The sequence below is a fragment of the Peromyscus californicus genome, unplaced genomic scaffold, assembly GCF_007827085.1.
Source record: "Peromyscus californicus insignis strain IS unplaced genomic scaffold, ASM782708v3 Scaffold_6__1_contigs__length_162567912, whole genome shotgun sequence".
NCBI classification, from domain to species: domain Eukaryota; kingdom Metazoa; phylum Chordata; class Mammalia; order Rodentia; family Cricetidae; genus Peromyscus; species Peromyscus californicus.
The window spans coordinates 70469025-70488882 of record NW_026294584.1 but is presented as its reverse complement, the minus strand read 5'-3'; the positions used below and the strand labels follow the sequence as shown (position 1 = coordinate 70488882).

The window sequence follows — 19858 nt, the reverse complement described above, 5'->3', positions numbered from 1 at the left end:
AGTCCCTCTTTCTGTAATACACTCATGAATAGCTGCTGTGTGTCTGCTTGGTGTTCCTGCTCACCTTTGGGGCAGCTCTGGTTTGGGGCATATCCTGCCTTTTCTCTCAGGCATTGAGTCCGCCATCTTCAGTCTTCAGTCATTGCCAGTTCAATTAAGCCTAGGCTGAGATCCAGCAGAACTGTCAGGGGGTAGGGGTCACCCCTCTCCGCTGTGTGTCGTCCCCATTGGCATGGGTGGCTAGCACTGTGGACGACTGGGGAAATTTGCAGTTGGAAAAAGAAAACAGCGGACAAGGAGGCTGTGAACTATTAGCCACACATCTGGAGCAGAGCTCATGGTGACTGGCACCTGAGTGATCATACCACAAAAACAAAATACACGGAAGATCTTATATGGAAGATCCTCCACCAACTTTTCCCCTTCTCCCTTTTTCACACGCCATTTCACTAACCTCTGAGACCCCACTGAGTATCCACTTTGGGGGCTGGGAACTGAGACAGGAGGCGCCCACCTAAGTCCAAGTTCAGACAGCATGAAACACTTGTATATGAAAATGGAGCCTTCTCATTGCAAATTCAGCTACTTTACCTCAGCCCTTCTCTGAACTATGTAGCTTCCCAGAAAGTGACTTTCTGTAGGAATTGCCCAACCGGATGGCTGTGACACTTACGAATAGTTTCTCCTAATTCCAGGGTGACGGTCAGGAAAAACCAATACCCATGGAAATGCCATGCCCATGAGATGCCCTGATGGGTATTCCTAAGCAGGCCAAGTGCTTCTCATGTGTTCGCCTTCTAAGGTCTTGACAGCAGCTTCTGTGAGATCTTGGGATCATGTCTGGTTTATAATAAGGGACCCAAGTCCAGAAAGGGTAAATTTTTCAAGGCTCAGAAAACCAAGCAAATCAAATTAGGAATATGCCCCAGGCAGTGTTGCATATATACTGCATATAAACCATAACAAAACTCCAAGAGATCCTAGATTCGATTTCTTTTCTCCTATTTTTAAACTTCTTCCAACTAGGTAGTGGTGGTGCACGCCTTTAATCCCAGCACTTGGGAGGCAGAGGCAGGTGGATCTCTGTGAGTTTGAGGTCTACAGAGCGTTCTGAGACAGGCAGCACTACACACACACACATACACAAACCCTCTTGAAAAAAAAAAAACAGAAAAGTAAAGTAAGTGTCTTCCAGTTTATGGGGAGAATCACACCACACCTCATTAGCAATGTTAGCCAATTTAGTTTGCTTTCAGAGAAGATGAAACAGGACAACTGAAAAGCCGTTTGTAGTTTTAGACCACAGCATCTCATAAACAGCAGTTCTTTGTTTTGTCCATTGGTTTTTACACGGATGTCAAATTAACAATGAAACCCTGGATGGGGAGCAGCTATCGTTGCTCCCAGTCCAGAGAAAGCTAGGGGGTTGAGGGGCAGGGAGTTTCCAGGGTAGGTCTGCCTTCCAAATGCAGGGCTGTACTGGAGCCCTTAGAACTGGTTTATTCTTAGCAACAACAACAAAAAAGACCATGTCTTAATTTACTTGTGGCTAAGCTAAATAAAAAGTAATGGCTTCACTGTGCCTTCCGAGGGTGATTGCTGGACCCCAAGTAAGCCAGTACTTACACTCTAGTAAAGCTGACCATATGCATACTCCACAGTGCTGAAGAAAATAGCCAGCGTTTGTCCAGAAAAATGGTGTCTCAGGGTTTGTGATTCCTGTTGCCTAGCCTTGGTGCATGGATTTCACTTAAGTGATTAAATGTAGGGTGAGATGCTGCTTTTATAAAAAGTAAGAGAAAGGGGAGGCAGGGAGGGAGGGAAAGTGAGGCTGGAGGAAATCCTAAGTATTGTCCACAGAACAGCCTCTGGTCTCTGGATGGCGCCGTCTAGAAGGTCGTGCACACAGGCCTGTATGCTGTCTGGTTCCTGGGCAGCACACGGCCTGGGATCAGGGTCATCCTGCATCCTCTGCCTCCTGTGTTGCTTGCTGACTCTTCCCAGTTCCTGGAAGAAGCTGCTGGCTCTGGCTGTGTTTGTGTCTGTCATCTTTTCTCATGGAAGCGTGCACTTTGCTCAGCCACCCTTAAAACGGAAGACTTTTAAAGATCTATTTTTTATATGTTAATTATGTGTGTGGGTGGTGTAGACATGTGAGTTCAGGTGCTTGCCAGAGAACCTTAGAGGTTGTGAGCTGCCCAGTGTGGGTGCTGGGAGTTGAATGTAGGTCCTCTGTGATAGCAGACATGCTCTTAACCGCTCGGCCATCCTTCCATGATAAAATTGAATTTTTAACAATAAAAGAAAACGGAGTTGGGGGCTGGAGAGATGGCTCAGAGGTTAAGAGCACTAGCCTCTTCCAAAGGTCCTGAGTTCAATTCCCAGCAACCACGTGGTAGCTCACAACCATCTGCAATGAGATCTGGTGCCCTCTTCTGGCCTGCAGGCAGACATGCAGACAGAACACTGTATACTAAATAAATAAATCTTAAAAAAAAAAAAAGAAAACTAAGTTGGATCTTTTTCGTGAGTATTTATAATACTTTTTATCTATAATTATCAGTAATATATTGTTACAAATTATATGTTACATATGTATATATGATGCGATTATTGAATAATGATCAAGAGAAATTTTATATTATGCCTTCTCTAGGTCAGAAAACTTGAAGTACACTTTTCTATGTACTGTTGTTATAATGTCTGAGTAAAGAAGAGCAAGAAGGAATTACCCAGAAAAAGTTATTGCAGAGGTTGGAGGGCTAGCTCAGTGGCAGGAGGCTGGCATGGAATGTGTGAAGCCCAGGCTTTGTTCCTCAGTTCCACACAGAGAGAAACAGAAAGCAAAGAGAAAGAGAAAGGCCGTTTTTTCCCTGTTTGTCATCCTTCTAGCCCTCCTCTTTCCCCCCTGTCTTATAGGCAGAATTGGCTAAGTCTGAGAGGACAGAGGTGTGCCTCCTCCTTCTTTATCCACAGATTGTCTCAGAGCTACTCAAAGATCTGTCCACATAAGTTTGTGAAGAAATAGTGCCTCCGCAGTAGCAAGGCTGTTGGTAGATGTTGTGGTACTTGATTGCTGGTCCTTCCAGAGGATGCCCACAGTGGAGGCGAGTGCAGGATAACACACACGCACACGCACGCACACACACGCACGCACGCACACACGCACACACCCTGTGGGGACAGCAAGGCTCTGGGGTGGAGCAGCTTTCCCCTGCTGCTGCCTTCAGTTGACTATTTTGCATTAACATTTTAGTGGCAGCATGCTTTTAAATTTTATACTATTTTTTAAAATTACATGTACGTGTGTGGGCTTCTGCACAATGAATACAGTGCCCAAGGAGGCCAGAAGAGGACATCAGATCCCCTGGAGCAGGAGTCATGGGCTTTTATGAGCAGCCTGAAATCAATGCCAGGAATCAAACTCTGGAAGAACAGTATTCACTCCTGACTGCTGAGCCCTCTCCAGCCCTAATGGCAGCATGTTAAAAGACCCCAGTTCACTTGATACTGCAAAGTTTTATAAAGTTTATCAGTCTCTCCAGGGCTTCGGGTCAAGCAAAAGAGGACTCTGGGACAGAAATAAACAGGATTGTTCAAAGCTTTTTAAAAACCTTTCTGAAGTTGGTTTTACTTAAGTGTTCACGTTTTCTCTTTATTGAAATGACTTGCTAGGGCCCTAGGTCACAAGAAAAGACCATTCTGTTCATGAAGGAGCTATGACGAGCTGCAGTCACGCTTGCTGAGCTCAAGTCTTATTTCATTGGCTAGTCGTGTTAACCAAATAGCTGCTAAAACCAGAAGACCTAGTCCTGGCTTTCCCGGCAGATGCGACTCTGAACACCATCATTACGTGGAGACCTGTGACGGCTAGATCTTTGACCCACAGACCACACAGGATCATGACTGAGCTGTCCCTGCTGTCCCGAGCTGTTCCCCAGAGCCTTGGGGGCACTGCCCCATGCATGGCTCTGCTGACTCACTGGCTCTGCGGCGTCCTTGGCATGCCCAAGGTCTTATTGTCTGGGAATGAGTTGCTTAAAGCAGCATAGCATGTCAGAAGCTCTTCTCAAAGGCACCCAGTTCCACAGAATTGCTCTTTGTGGCAGTGCCCACAGGGCCACTAAAAGGCCGAACAAAGCTTACAGCTTCAAGGGAAACACAGTGGCCTTGATGCTTTCTGAGGGGTTGGAGCCTTGAGTTTCTTTGTGAACTTCCTCAGTGGAGGAAGGCAGGTTATAATCTGAAACTCCATTTCCATCTGCTAACCGCAGGGAGTATCTCCCATGCCCCCTCCTGTTGGAAGGGTACCCCAACTGCTTGATTCCTCTCCAGAGCCAAGGCAGAGAAATCAAGAGGATGATGTATTCCTAGACAGCCCAGGGCATCGTTTCTAGTGAGAGGACTGGGCTCTTGGCATTTCGGCCCCTCTAACCACAGTCCTCCGTACCAGCAGGCAGGAGAACCAGGGCTGGGACTCAGCAGCAGGGCAGCCTCCTGACGGGGCGCTGCTCAGACTTCCTACGGTCCCATAAAACCCAGTTCTTGAAAATCTGAAAAATTCTTTCAGATTTTTCCAAGAAACACCATAGTTTCAAGTGGTCACTTCCATTTCAGGGGCCTCCAGTGTCACTGAGAGCCAAGTGACGCCCCCCCCAACCCCCTGAAGAACAGATGAGTGTTCTGGCCGGTGAGTGAGATGGCAGTGGAGTGTCTGCCCAGGTTTCAAAAAGTACTGTGTGTGCATTCCCGAGTTTGTGGCTGCAGCTGATCTCCCTGGAGCAGCAGCTACCATTTCCCCTGCGTTACATTCGTGGTTCATATTTAACCTCCCCGCCCGAGTGAGCACTGTGGTCTGAGGACTTAAAAGGTTTATAATGGAGTCTTGAAAATTTACTTAAGAAATATGTACTTCCCCTCACAATAACAAATATTACTACAAATGACTGTGTTCAATTATGGTCACTTGGGCATTTCTGATTTGTAGGAAAATTAAAATTAATCTTACAGCAGCTTCAGTTTCAAAATCAAAACATTGCTTTGCTGACCGCAGACTTCCAGGCTGTTAGTCAACAGTGAATGAAGTCTCCAGTGACTACTTTTTCTTTAAAAAACATTCAGTTTCTCTATGTGTAATATATATATATATATATATATAAAAGAAAGAAAAATCCTGAAAAAATCAACTATATTTGGATCTGGGTAATATTTCTCTTGGGAAAACAAGTTATAAAAGAAATTTCAAAGTTTCTGGTAATGTTGGGCACATGGATCATAATTTCATTATTCTTTAAACTTTTCAAATAAATTCATTTACTTGTTTGCCTGTATCCTGTAATTTAAAAATCATTTTAAAAATGCTACAAATTCATAGAAAAATATGTTGAGATGTATTCCTTTTTATAATGCTAAAAAGAAAAGGATTGTCTCTCCCTCATCCCTTCCCTGACTAGTTCCTTCAGTGAGTAGGCAAGGAGCCTGATTCGAATGCTTTTTTCCACATTAAAAATAAGATTACAACGTCTATTGACTAATGTTTAGTAGCTAATTCCTGAAGAGGAACAAGTCCTGAATGGTAACATTTGTCCATTTCTATAACTATGCCTACTGCGGCAGTTCCAAGCTACCACTGGGGTGCTACAGAATACCGAGATACTGTGGTGTCTTTTCACCCAATAGGCTCAGCATTAATGTGAGTAACCTTGAGGTCCTAGGTCAGAGTAAAATGAAGTAGGATAATTAAGAACCAATGAACCTTTGTTTTTAATACTTTTTATTTAATAATAAGTTTACATAATTTAACATTTAATAATAGTTGTATTTCACAGCCCATTTATAAAGTCCCTGAAATAAAATGGTTTGCCCTTACAAGCCAGCATGATCTGGTTCCAGTACCTGCCGCAGCTGGTACCACTGCAGAGCAGAGGGAAATGGGGAAGGAAGACCCAGCCAATTCTCTAGGATATACTCTGAAGACAGAAGAGCAGGGTCTCCAGGAGCTAGTCAGTTGCCACTGCAGTGGTTGGCTGAGACTTCCAGGACTCCCCTCTGACCACCCACCCAGGTACCATCACACTTACTAATCTGTAAGCTCCAGGGGGGGTCTCTTTGTGCATCCCCAGACCAAACCCTTGAGAACTTTGTGGCACATCTTTAAAGCCGAAGTCACCAAGCAGTTCTCCATAGGAGCCACTGATTCAGTCTCAAGTCTTGACTAGCTTTCCTGCCAGCTCAGCCACTCCCCAATCCCAGTGGCCTTGAGCAGGTCATCCCACTCATCAGTAACCGTGAAAAGTGAGTGTATCAGACTGGGGATACGACTTCACCACAGTTTCTGCCAGTTCTGAATTCCTCCTGTCTCCTGTGATCACCGAGCACCTCTGATGGTGTCCACCCCTGAGGCAGGCTCCTCAGACCAGAGGACCTTGACATCCTCAGCTCCTTTCTGCTACAGCATGGGAGTGTTTCCAGCCCGGCGGTGGAAAGGCCATGTCTGCGGGATGCCAGGGTATGTCCATATGAGGCTGGCTTGGGGCTGCCCTCCTGGTTGGAGCTCAGACAGGGAGCCTTCCATTCTTGCCTGAAACCACCCTCCTCATCGCCGCCTTCTAACTGGCATCCCCCATGGGTCCTTGTTTTTGGGAACATGCCCACCTCTTGACTCACAAGCATATTGATGGAACATGACTTAAAGCTTTAGAGTTTAGTCTTCATACAGAGAAAGACTTAGGAGACCAACAAAAGAGGATTGCCAGTTCAAGGTCAGCACAAGCTCTATAACTAGACACTGTCAACCCTTTCCCCAAAACAAGTAACATAAAAGTTAGAATGGGGAAGGCGAATGAAGGCCTAGACCCACTGTGCTTGGGAAATGGCCATTTTAACTGGAACTCATGCTGGTGTGGCATTCCTGTGTGTGTGCTTGTGTATCAGTTGCTGGAAGTGTGTTATGCAGCTCTGTGTTTTGTGTGTCAGTTTTGCCATGACTTATGGCTGGGGAAGACTAAGGGGAAGGAGGGTGGGCAGTGTTTGGTGCTTTTAACGGGAGTGCTGTGTTCTCACTTGTAGAAAGTCCTTAGAAAAAGCAAGTTGAAGATAAATTGTCTTCTGTACCCCAACCAAACCCTATGGGTGTAACTGTGTGGGAAAGAAGGAGCTAGGCCACAGTTGCTTAGTAGCTGAGCTAAGAAGGCTATTTACTCTTAGAGTAAGCATGACTTGTTGATGCCTTTTCCTTCTGTTTTTATTGATGGGATATTGATTCATTTTAACCAAAGAGAAAGTGGTGAAGACCCTCTTGCATGCTGGACAGTTTCTATATGATACAATATGCGCTCTCGAGACTCACTTCCATCACTCCACGGGTGGGATTTCTGCTCACTCAAGTTCTTTTAGAACCAACTCAAAGAATTTGTCATTGAGAGAGGCTGACCAGGTACTAAGACAAACCGCTCTGTGGCACTTTGTAGAATACCAGTTTCTACTTTTGAGTCACCTGCTATATGACAATGACAGGCAGGTCACCACCTTCAGTCCTCACAAAGACCTCTGCAGTGGCTGTGGTCCACTATCAAGTCTGAGTCTGCTGCAGGCCAGACAGCACAGACAGGAGATGGCCTGCCGATGGAGGCCCCACCCCCAGTCCAGCCGAGGTACCTCCTGTCTCACAAGGATGCCTGTTGCAAATCCCCAGTCAGAGTACCAGACCTCCCGTGAGTATACACAGTGGTGATGTAGGACAAGGCTCATAGTTATCTCTTAAGAATATTGACATGTCAGCTTAACTGGTTTCCAGTTAAACAAAGATCAAATTCTTCAATAGAAAGATGTATCTTTACCAGCAGTCATTACAGATTGAGCATCCCCAACTCCAAATGCTCCAAAATCTCTAAACGCCAGACTTCCTTATTAGTGATATTCAATTGATAATGTCTGTGCAAATAGTCTAAAATTCAAAACCCTTTTAAATTTTCTGGTCTCAATCTCATCCGCTAAGAGCTGTCAGCCTGTATTCTCATTCTACAGAGAATAAGGCTAAAGTTTGGGAGATTTGTCACTTTGCCTCAAGTCACATACATAGTAAGTAATCCAGTAGGGTTAACCCTGCCCTTCTGACTCCAAATATCACACTCTTCACAAAAGGACAAGCTGCCCACTTGGTTCTGCCCAATGAAATACTTGTGTTTATCTTACTATATGAATTACCCACCACTGAGGACAATTGGTCTTCCTGGAAGAAGCTGTGTAGTTCAGCTGTGATTTTGTCCACTCTCTGGCACACAGTACACCCCAATGTGAGACACTTGGCACTGTGCCAGTTAGTGGTTACACTTGAAATAAGAAGAGGAAGCCACAGTTCATTGCCTTCTTTTTTCTCCTGAGCACCTGTATTTTGAGTGGAGGTTTGGGGGAGAGGAGGAAAGCAACCAAATTTTCACCTGAGAATCAACCAGTTCGGGTTCCTGGGTGCAAACAGTCCTTGTTACACTGAGGCTCCTTGTTCAATCACGTCATGTAAACCATGCCCAACTTATAGCGCCAGACCTAAGAACTCAGTCAAAGTGTGTAGCTTTATTCCTGTGCAGCGCAACATAGAAAGGTCACTTTGTATATCTGGATCTTGTTGCAGGGATCATTTAAGGAGTGGGCCATCTCTTTTGGGTTTTCCAACAGGATTTCTCTGTGTAACAGTCTTGGCTGCCCTGGAACTCACTTTGTAGACCAGGCAAGTCTTGAACTCACAGAGATCCACCTGCCTCTGCCTCCTGAGTGCTGGGATGAAAGGTGTGCACCACCACACATGGCTAGGAGTGAGCCATCTTTGGTCCAAATATAAAAGTAGGAATTTAAAGACACTGGCACAGTATTACTATTGTTTTGTTTGGTGTTTAATTGACTCTAAGAACCATCTGTTAACTTCCAAAATTTGTAGCATTGTGAAGAAAAACACTCTGGAGTTTTGTAAGCAGAATGAAGTGGATTTGGTGAGATACCATGATGTAGTACAATGCAATTAGTTTACAGTGACTTGTATTGAACTGGTCAGACTACAACTGATAGAGAAGACTTGAGAGGCACCGGAGTATTCCACCTCACAGCCCAGGTAGACACAAGTGTCTGTTATCACCTGAATGCTTTCCTATTCTCTAGTCACTCTGCTAATCATGACCATGTCCATAAATGCAGCTGACAAAGTCTGTCTGCCAATAATGTGGGAAGTGTTTGGTTTTTAGGTAAAGACTACCATTTCCAGATTGTCTTGTGTCTCATGCTACATGGACTTATGAAACATTAGATTATACAGGAATAAGAGAACAGACATTGGGAGAACACCTTTGAAATGTCCAGATGAGGCGAGCAGGGCATAAGGCCTCCTTTCTGATAAGGAAAAACAGAACTTAAGCAGGCCCATGGGCAGGGTGGGGTGACCTTCCTCTTCCTCCTGCTCTCATGCCTCTTGACTGTGCTTGAGCTGTCGAGCACAGCTGTTCTGCAGCCATTGGCCTAGCAGAGCTTGGCAGTGTGCTCAGGCTTCAGGTAACCAGAAGCATCTCAATTCCAATAACAGTATGAGAGTCTAGAAGAGTCTAGAAGAAAAAAATGTTTAAAGAGAACAGACAGAGATGAGACCATGGCTGTTAAGCATCGGTCAGTGGTTTGAGCACTTACTACTGTAGGATGGACGCTCCCAGCCCAGGAATGGCCAGGGACTTACAGATAAATAGATGGCTTCCTCCAGGTGGGAGGAGAGAGAATCTCCCACGAGAAAAGCTATTAACACCAGAAGACAGTGAGGTGATTATGGATCTGTATCAAGGTTTCCTGGCAAAACTATGGCCCAATTTGGAGGACACTCAAAAGCAACAAGCTAGGAAGATACTTCACTGCATAGGAAAGGGCAAGTTTTCATGAGACTTCCAATGGAACCAACCTGCCCCCAAGTATTTTCCCCAGGACAGAGCATCCATCAAACTCCACTGTCTCATGCCTTCCTCTGAGGCCTTGACTGATCACCTGCAACTATCATTTCAGATTCATGACAGATGCTGCACGCAGAGAACAGGAGTCCTTGAAGAAGAAGATTCAGCCGAAGCTTTCACTGACCCTGTCCAGCTCCGTGTCTCGAGGGAATGTGTCCACGCCACCACGTCATAGCAGCGGAAGCCTTACTCCCCCTGTGACCCCGCCCATCACTCCCTCCTCTTCATTCCGCAGCAGCACTCCAACAGGTAAGGCCCTTCGCTGGGGACTCAGACCCACAACTCTGACCTTTGCACTGTGTGTCCACTCATCTATTTGTTATCTTTAAGGAGTTATGCAGTATGTGCCTGTCTATGGTGATGGTTGCTATGGGGTAACGCTCTTGTACACTGCCAAGATTTGTCATTCGAATTGGTTTAATAAAACGCTGATTGGCCAGTAGCCAGACAGGAAGTATAGGCAGGGTGAACAGATTAGGAGAATTCTGGGAAGAGGAAGGGGAAATCAAGGGGTCTCCAGCCAGACATAAAGGAAGCAAAATGAGAATGTTGTATTGAGAAAAGGTACCACGCCCCATGTCTAAACATAGATAAGAATTATGGTTTAATTTAAGTGTAAGAGCTAGTTAGTAATAAGCCAGAGCTACCGGCTGAGCATTTATAAGTAATATTAAGATTCCAAGTCAATTATTTGGGAAGTGGCTGCTAGGTATTTGGGAACAGGCAGGCGGGAAAGAAACTTCCGCCTACAGATAGTTTTATAGGTTTTAAGACCTTACCGTTTTGTGTGAACTAGCAATCATGTTTCATCTGCTCGTTTTCTTGGCCTGACAAGGATGAGGCACCCTGCCAGTTCACCCGTACACAGTGGGCGCTGGAACATTCTTTATACCTGTCTCCTTATTTTTGCTTATTCTTGAAATTTTTCATAATAAAATGAGGAACAAAAGCATACACCTTCTACATGTCAGACACTGAACTACGGAAGTGAGCAGGCCCTGTCTCAGTCTTACACCTGGTAGAAGATGTTGGCATCTTCTCAAGTGTGGTGGCGATTAAACACTGAAGTAGGGTCAAAGCCGAAGATAAAAATACCAACTCAATCCCTGCATAAAGCAGACTGTGGGATGGGAAACTTGGGTCCCTGACAATTGAGTTTCTTAGTACATCTTTCCCAGATTCATTTGTTTCCCATACCATCCTTCTAAACTCACACCAGGGTGAGAGCATCCCAGAGCACTGCAGTCCCCAAGCTGATCATATGCCTCACTTCAGGGCAGGGGTGTAAATAAGGAGTGGGGGCTGGGAAGGACCTTCTTTGTCTTATCTGAGAAGCAGGGGGCAGATTCTCTCCGCTCCCATTGTAGGAATATGGGCTATCATTAATTAAAGAAGAACCCGAGTAAGTACATTGTTATCTAGAACTGGGTGACGTGAGCACTTCCAGAGTCGCTAACAATGGAAGAAGAGGCTTGTGGAAAGACAGTGGAGTCAGTAAGGCACAGTGAGGGAGGAAGGAGTGTCCCTGGAAAAGAGGGAAAGAAGTGTGCTCCACTGTACAGCAGCTTCATGTGGGAAAGCCTGTGTGTCCCACAGCAGGCCACACTGCCACACTGAGGAGGCAGCTGAGGTGGTGGCAGAGCCTACATCACCATGGCTCTTTAGAGATTCTGGGCAATTCTAAGAGAAAAGATAAGCCATTTCAGAGGGCACCAGCATCTCCTTAGCATCACCTCCTTGACTGAGATGTACAGGTCCCATATTTCCCCTTTCTCCATCTCCTATCAAGGGAGGTGGCCAGAGTTGTACTTCTCAAAATACATTTTGCACATTAATTAATTAATTCACAAAATATTGGGGTAAAGGACCCTCCAGTGTCTGGGAAGATGCTAGGTTCAACAAAATTAAAGGAGAGTCCTTAGTGTGAGACTTAATATGCATAATTATACTCCAAGGAAAGACCCTGGACAGTCCCCAGTCTGAATGGCTGTAATTAGGGGACCTTTCTGGGGGCACTGCCATCTCATGAGAGATGGATATCCTTCGTTTATCCACACTTTGAACAAGTGTGGACAAGCAAGCAAGGACCAGAATTTCCTCCGAGTTCTTTCTTCAGAAACGCTATTAGCTTAAGCAAGTCACAAAGTGCTCTGGATTGCCAAGTGTTCAAGGACTAGTCTCCCAGCGTTGTTGGGAGGTTTTGGGTCATGGAGGGGGGGGGGGTGTGACCTCAGGATCCTCCTACTTTCTGTTTTGTGAACAGTGGCTTCCAGAATCTTTGCTTGGTGTTTTCCATGTAAGTCTGAAGAGCAGAATGGGGCATTGAAAGTGCTGGGTCCTCTTCTCTGTGGTCCTCTATAGTATTTATTCATATGGAATATGAATTGTAGGGGCAAGCAGTCTCCAGCAGAATGTGTTTCATACTTGAGGTAATGAGGACTGACTCATGGCCAACACCAGATAAACAGGACTGCCCCAATTAGTAACAGGCACCGTGAGCCCTGTGAATATCGGGACAGTTTGAAGTGAGAGTTTATTATTTTTCATGTAAGAATGTTCGGAAGAAATGGAATCATTTCTTTTCCTTCAGTCATAAAGAAATTTTTGTAACACCCTGTCCATTTTAGCAATTTCCCACCAAAAGAATTAATTTATGTCCTGGGAAAGATGTATCATTTTCAGTCTGTCAGAATCACCGTTAAGTTATTTGCTGCTTGAAGAACATTCCACATAAACATCAAAAATCAGCAGGGGAAATGGTTCCTTAAACCCCTGGCCTGCCCAGCATCGACTGTGGGTGTTTTCCACTGTTCTGAATGTTATTTTACCTGTAGTTAGGGAGGTCGGCCTTTCTGCTTGGCGCATGTGGTTCTAGTCATTTTCACTGCCAGGTTATAAATAACTTCCCACGGCTCTGCCTCCTGAATTCACCCCTCAGCTTCCATACTCATAGTATATCCTGGGGTGGGAGGAGTGGTCACTTTGTCGAGCATTTCATTTATAAATATTTTTAAGCTATGCTCTCTGAACAGCCTGGAGCTTCCCTCTTCAAATGTTTTTAGGTGGTTTTGGCAGTGACATTTGCTTTGCAGTCTCTCGGAGAATCCGCCACTACATGAACAGGTGGGCAAGGCATGTCTCATCAAAAGTGAACACTTTGTTATACAGGTCTTGACCCACAGGCCCAAGTTGAAATCATCGAGATGGGGAAATATTAAGATGATCACAATTCAGTTCTCTGAAACAAAAGTGTCAGAACATTTCCCATCCTTGTCCTTTAGAAATGGCAGTATCAGAATAATTCCTAAGGGGGAGGCAGCTCACATTCATGTTTACTATTCATTTACTGTGTTTTTTTCTGTGTGATTCTGTGCTCAGTTCTGACATCAGGCTCACAGGGAGAGCACTGCTACCCAAGTGCGGGAGAAGGAGCCTCTGTGAGAGTCGCTCCACACATTCCCATTCATGTCTGCCTTTTCGGAGAACGTGGTTTCTCTGGTATGCCCACTCCATGATAACCAGTATTTACACTGACATCTTTAAGAGGTCATTGTCGTGGTTATTTTGAGCTAGCCTTGAACTCATGATCCTCCTGGCTCCACTTCCAGAGTGCTGGGTTATAAGCATGCACTACCATATCCAGCTTGTTCCTTGAATATTATTCCTGTAATGATTGCTGTTCAGGAATCTGGAAGTTCTGCATTTGGATCTATTGTCTATGGACCTGCTGAAAGGCACTGGCCAACTTCTTTAAGTTACATCTGTTTGTTTGGGGTTTTTTTTTTGCTTTTTTTTTTTCTGTGTGTGTGTGTGTGTGTGTGTGTGTGTGTGTGTGTGTGTGTGTGTGTGTGTGTGTGTGTGTGTGTGTGTGTGTGTGTGTGTAAATAGAGGACAACTTTCAGAAATCAGTTCTCTCCTTCTACTGTGGGTTCCAGGGACTGAACTTTGGTCATAAGGTTAGGCAGAAGTCCTTTTACCTGCTGAGCCATCTAGATTGCCATTGGCCAACTTCTGATCTTTCTCTTGATTGATTGATGGATGGGCATTTGCAAATTGAAACTCCCTGTTTTGAACGTGTATAGCACTCCGGGGAAGGCATAAGAACCTCCATGCAGAAAGTTCTGGAAGAGCTGTGAAATGGCATCTAGATGTAGGGTACTGTTGTCAATCATGGACACAGGATGACAAGGAAAATTGTCTAATGACTAAAGTGGTGACAGAGCTGTGATACATCGCAGACTGGGGTTTGGGTCAGGTTTCCCCTTTACACTGTAGACACCTCACAGGCATGTAGTTAAAAGCAATGAAAGAAGAGACTCTTCTGTGGAACCACTCTTCATTGTCTTTCACTGACCTTCTTAAAAGATTGCCTCATCTCAGAGATTACACAATCACTGTATATGATCTTTGGGGGCTCCTAAGGGGTTGTTTAGACAGCTCTTATGTAGCCAAAGCCATCCTCAATCCATTATGTAGTTTAAGCTGACCTTAAACTCCTGATCCTCTTTGCCCCACCCTCCCAAATTCTGAGATCACAGATGTACACCCCCATGCCCAGCTGCTTAAAAATTCTTATTAGACCTTCCTGCAGCCATGCAGCCATGCAGCCATGCAGCCAACGCAGCAATTTAACCTGATTCTGCCAGACTCCAAACACAAGGCATGTAAAGGCATGGAAATTGCAGCTCACCCTCCCCACAGCAACACCTCTTCCACCTCGCTCGTTGCTCACACAACTTGTTGTAGCTGAAGAAGTTACCAGTTTAACTTAAGGTTTGGTCTAAGAGCGAGCTGACTCCAGAGAACTGGTGCTTACATAGCCAGGGTTACAAACAAATCATTGGTTAAAGTGATGTTTCGACACTGGCCAGAGCAGTAGTGTTTATACTAATGGACAGTACTGTGTCTTCACTTTACCCTTGTGTCCTTTCAGAGTCTGAGTTATCTGATGTATTCTTAGTTCATGGGATCCTAGTCGGGACTGAATCTATAGAGATCTAAAGTATACAGTAGTCACCAATTAATAATGAGTGGCCAGAGGAGGAGTCCACAGCAGCCACTCAAGACAGCGTCATAGTTGCTCATGAAATGGGCTGGGAAGGTCTTCACATCACACTGATAAGTGCAGGTAGTCAGTAGGGTGAAACCAATGTTGTTTAGACTGCTGTTACTGCAGCAATGTTTATACTGTTTTATTTTACTTCCTATTCTTTATAGGAGGCTCTTCAGCATTTCTTTATGGCATTTTTTTTACAGTAAGTTGTTCAAATGACAAGGATTTTAAATTTTTCGAAGTCCCTAATGCACAGCAATCCCTTTTTTAAAAAATAAAGTATTGAGCTGGTGAAGTGGCTCAGCGGGTAAGGGTGCTTGCCACCCAGTCTGAAACCGTGGTCATCCAAAGTCCCACGGGTTAGAAGGATAGAACCAGTTCCTGCAATTTGTCCTCTGACCTCCACACATACAGGGTGGCACATCTGATGTGCCCACACACATGCACACAAGAGAAGAAATAAATGTAAAATCATTTTTTAAAATATTAATTTTTCCTGAGGATGGAAAAGACCCTACAGGACAGACTTACAGAATGAGCTGATAGACTTTTGTTCAAGGTATTTGGAAGCTTATGGTGAGTGGAGCTACAATGGATTCCTTCTCTGTACCTTTATTTTCAGAAATCAAACTAAAATCAAGTTTCATAAGGGCAGAAAAGCACCAAGGGAAAAAGACAAAGCTCAAGCCATTGCCCCCTAACCCGAGCCCAAAGAGGCTGGACTATAGGGCCTGTATAGCGAGGATGCTTATCAGATGTGCTAGTGGAGCACAGGAAGAGAAATGGGCCACCCAACAGAAGTCCACAATCTATTATAAACATGGGAGGCTCTAGTTTGGGCTAACATGCTCTGCCTTGAAAAGTGGACTGTCTGGGCTGAAGAGATGGCTCAGCAGTTAAGAGCACTGGCAGAGGACCCGGGTTCAATTCCCAGCACCCACATGGCAGCTCACAATTATCTATATAACTCCAGCTCCAGGGAATCTGACACCCTCACACAGACATACAGGCAGGCAAAACACCAATGTACATGAAATAAAAATCAATCAATCAAAAAAGAAGAGGAGGAATGGACTGTCTGGAGCCTACAAACCCTTCCCTAAAATCTCTGACTTCAATTAGTCATAAAAGCACTGTAGTGTGGCTGGCGGAGGAGACCCAGCCTCTGTCCAGCCTGTTTGTGTTTGGAACCACTGTAGGCCTTTCCCTGGCCTCAGATCCATCAGCTTGTTGTTTACATTCTGCTTAGTTCTGATCTTCCTCTCAGGTGTGTAATAGACTAGTAGAGCCCCTGTTGCCTGAGAATCTAGAGCTTTGCTCTCTTTTCCTACTCGCTATGCTGGGGGTGAAACCTAGGGCCTCAGGCAGGCTAGGCATGTGTCCTGCTGCTGAACCACCCACCCCTGGCTAGCCTTGTGGCTGGCTGCTTTTAACCTCTTGCTTCTCAAAGTGGTTAGAAGAGCAAAGACAAAGAAATGGGGTTTAGTCTATTTTATATAGCTACTGCTAGGTACCACTTACAAGAAGTCTTCCCAAACAATGTTGTTCTTAACTGGAAGACAACAGTCAAACCCATGTGATCTGTAATGATAACAGTACATTTATGTGTTTAGCACAACAACATTCCCAGTCACTGTGTAATTTGTTCTTAGTTAACACTTGATGAGACACATTATTAACACTACTTTAAAGAGGGTTGAGTAACTTGCTTGAATTGGGTATTTCCCAAGCAGGGTAGCCCCTGTTTCCCACAGCACTGGGATGTTTTCACTGGACATATTTATTGAGTCTCAGTCTTGTTATAAGGTACTGTATTGGCATTCAGAGGAGCATAAGGCATAGCCTGGTGTGTTAACACTTGCATTGCTCAGTAGAACCCAGGTAAGCACACACTGGAAAACAGTGAACGCAATGCATGTGCACAGGGTACCGAGCAGCACTGCAGACTGGTAAGACGGGATAGCAGTTACACATAGGCCATACCGGTGCTGTTCCTGTAAGGTAGACTGGATGCCTACCTGTATGAAATGCCTTACGGCATTCTAAGCCAAACACAGAGGGATTCTGGAGGAAATAAGATGGCATTGGAGAGAAAGTGGTGTGGAGACCACAGCCCCAGATCATTGTGGAATCTCAGCTTAAGGAACTAGTAAGCAGACTTGGAGATGTTGACAAAAGGCGGTATGAAAATCTAGAGTTTTCTGGATGTTGGGGGTAAAGTAGTGAGAACCCTTCTTTTCAGAGAGTCTGGGGGATGAATGGCCTTCAGCTTTCCCAAACCTGTTTCCTCTTTGGTGTAGTGGTGGCGATGCCTGCTTTACTGTGAGGCTCTGTCCGTGCAGTGAGAACAGGAAGCAGTTCCTGGCATTAACCCTGAGCTACGCCACCTTCTGTCCTTGAAGGCCATTAGACTAGGCAGAGCCCACTCTACCCTTAGAGCCCCTGCACTGGTAACTAAGCCATGTATTCAGGGACCACTGGCTGTCAGAGGCCGATATGGCTGCTATGCTGTGGTCAGGCTGGGCTCGGCTTCTTGAAGTAGCGATGCACATTTTCAACACGAAGACATTTTCTTGCCCTTAACTGAAAAGACTGACAGTATTTCACATGCCCTGGCCAGGATGCTTGTGTGTGTTTATTTTTGGTCTGTGTTAACTCGGGGGACTAGTGGCAGGAGTGTATAGTACAGGTGGGGTCTGCTAGTGACCTGCTCTGGCATGGCGGTTTCGGGGAAGGCAGGCCCACCCTTTCTTGACACAGTGGATGCGGGGATGTATCAGAAGAGCCTGTAAGACCAAAGGAAACATAAACAGTTGGGACTTCCCTTTCTTTTTAGACAGGGTTTCTCTGCATAACCCTGGCTGTCCTGGAACGCTATAGACCAGACTGGCCTTGAATTCAGAGATCTGCCTGCCTCTACTTCCTGAGTGTTGTGATTAAAGGTATATGCCACCAACATGGGGCAACTTCATCAAAACATTTTTATTTTAATCTTATTTATTTTATTATCTGTGTGAGTGTTTTTCTTGCCATATATGTCCATGCTTTCAGATGTCAGAAGAAGATATCAATCAGGTCCCCTAGGATTGATGTGACAGACAATTGTGGTTACTGGGAATTGAACCTAGGTTCTCCGCAAGAGCAGCAAAGGCCTTTAATAGCTGAAGCCAACTCCCATGCCCTTAAAAAATGCTTAAAGTATAATATTGTAAAATCAAGAAAACAAAAAAACAGAAGAGGAGAAAATATTAGCTCACCACAGAAAGAATTCTTAGAACTGGACAACCCACCCTGGGTTGCTTTTATACTTCAGTTTCCCATTAAGTGATAGCACTGAATCCTTCACTGGTAAAATTTAGACTGAAGTCATATGCCATGTAAAGGACATCAGATCAGTATACAGGACCATAGGACTTTGGATGACAGCATCTCTGAAAGGCCCAGCCTCCTGCTCTGGGAAGAGCAGAGAATGTCCTCAAAGCTGTTCCAAGGGAAGAAAGCACAGATGTCATTGTCCCTCTAGTCAACGGAGGGAGGCAAGACTAACAAAATTAGTTTTTCAGGGATACAAAGCCATGATATTAGCCTGGCAGTTCCTCTCTAGGTATTTATCCCAGCAGGATGAAAACACGTGTCCACAAAGCCAGGTATTAAGATGTACAGATTAGCTTTCTTCTTAATAGCCCCCAAAGACTCAGCAGTTCATCCTTGGGAAATGGACAAGTGGGTCATAACATAACCAGACAGTGACAGACTGCCTTACAGCAAACGACCAAACAAAACCGAATCTCAGAAGCCTGCGGAGCAGAGGGAAAGCTGCCATGCAGAGCACAGGAGTTCAAGTACAGTCAAACCCACCTGTGCCAGTCGAAGTCAGACCAGTCCAGCCAGGGGTGGGGCCTCAAACAGGAACCTTCTGGAGGGCTGGATGTACTTTTTGCCCCAGCTGTTGGTTACACAAATATATTTGCCAGGGTCACCGAATGACCCAGTTAAGAGCTGTGCATCTCACCGTACATAAATGTCACTCCACTTCCGCGCTCCTTGAAGCTCTAAGTGGCATTTCCTCTGCTACAAACAACCACTTAGGAGGAAAGGAAGTCCACGGAAGCAGCAGTTAGAGTGCTGGCATTTCCTCGCCATTGAAGGACAGTAAGCAGAATTCATTGTCCTCCTAACTTGGGGCAGTACTGAAGCTATAGCTGGAACAAAGAGAGCAATCTCATCTCACCGGGAGACAGATGAAAGGGAGAAGAAAGAGGAGGGAAACTGAGAATCGCCACCAACCCGCCTTCCAGAACAGTTGAAAAGCCATGAGTGGCTGAAAGTGTTTAAATGCCTGGGTCTTCCAATATCTAAAATAGTTTTTGTCCTATGGCATAAAAAAATACTTTGTTATATTGAGAAATTTACAAGAAAGAAAAGTAAAGCTACCTATTTCAGCCCATGCCCTGAGACTCCTCAGAGTGACCCGGGCACCTACAGGTTGATCTCATAGTAGTGGAAAATGTCCATTTTAACTTGTAATGTTTCGAGACCCACCATTTTAACACCACTTTTCAGTGTTTGTTAATATTCATACAATGCTCCCGTATTTAACAGTTTACATTTAGTTATAAACCTAAATTTCATCTCCACTATTAACTATTATTGTTTAATCAAGCCCAATAAAAACAGTATGTCCACTGTTAGGAATTCCTGCTGGAAAATCCTGACTGCCCTAGAGCCACATGTCACCTGTGCTGGTTGATTTTTCTTTGTCCCAATGGAGGCCAAATCCCAGAAAGTCCAGACTGATGACAAGGCTGCTTTACAGCTCACACAT

General features: G+C 44.9%; 1 protein-coding gene across 2 annotated transcripts in view; it reads left to right on the top strand.

The window, feature by feature from the left end:
- The window catches only part of Jazf1 (JAZF zinc finger 1), a 322765-nt gene that overhangs the window by 257650 nt on the left and 45257 nt on the right, over positions 1–19858 (top strand). For both annotated transcript variants that reach the window (XM_052721270.1, XM_052721271.1), the window contains one exon: positions 10033–10229. In XM_052721270.1, the coding sequence (XP_052577230.1) occupies positions 10033–10229 (197 nt within the window). The remainder of the gene's footprint in view (positions 1–10032; positions 10230–19858) is intronic.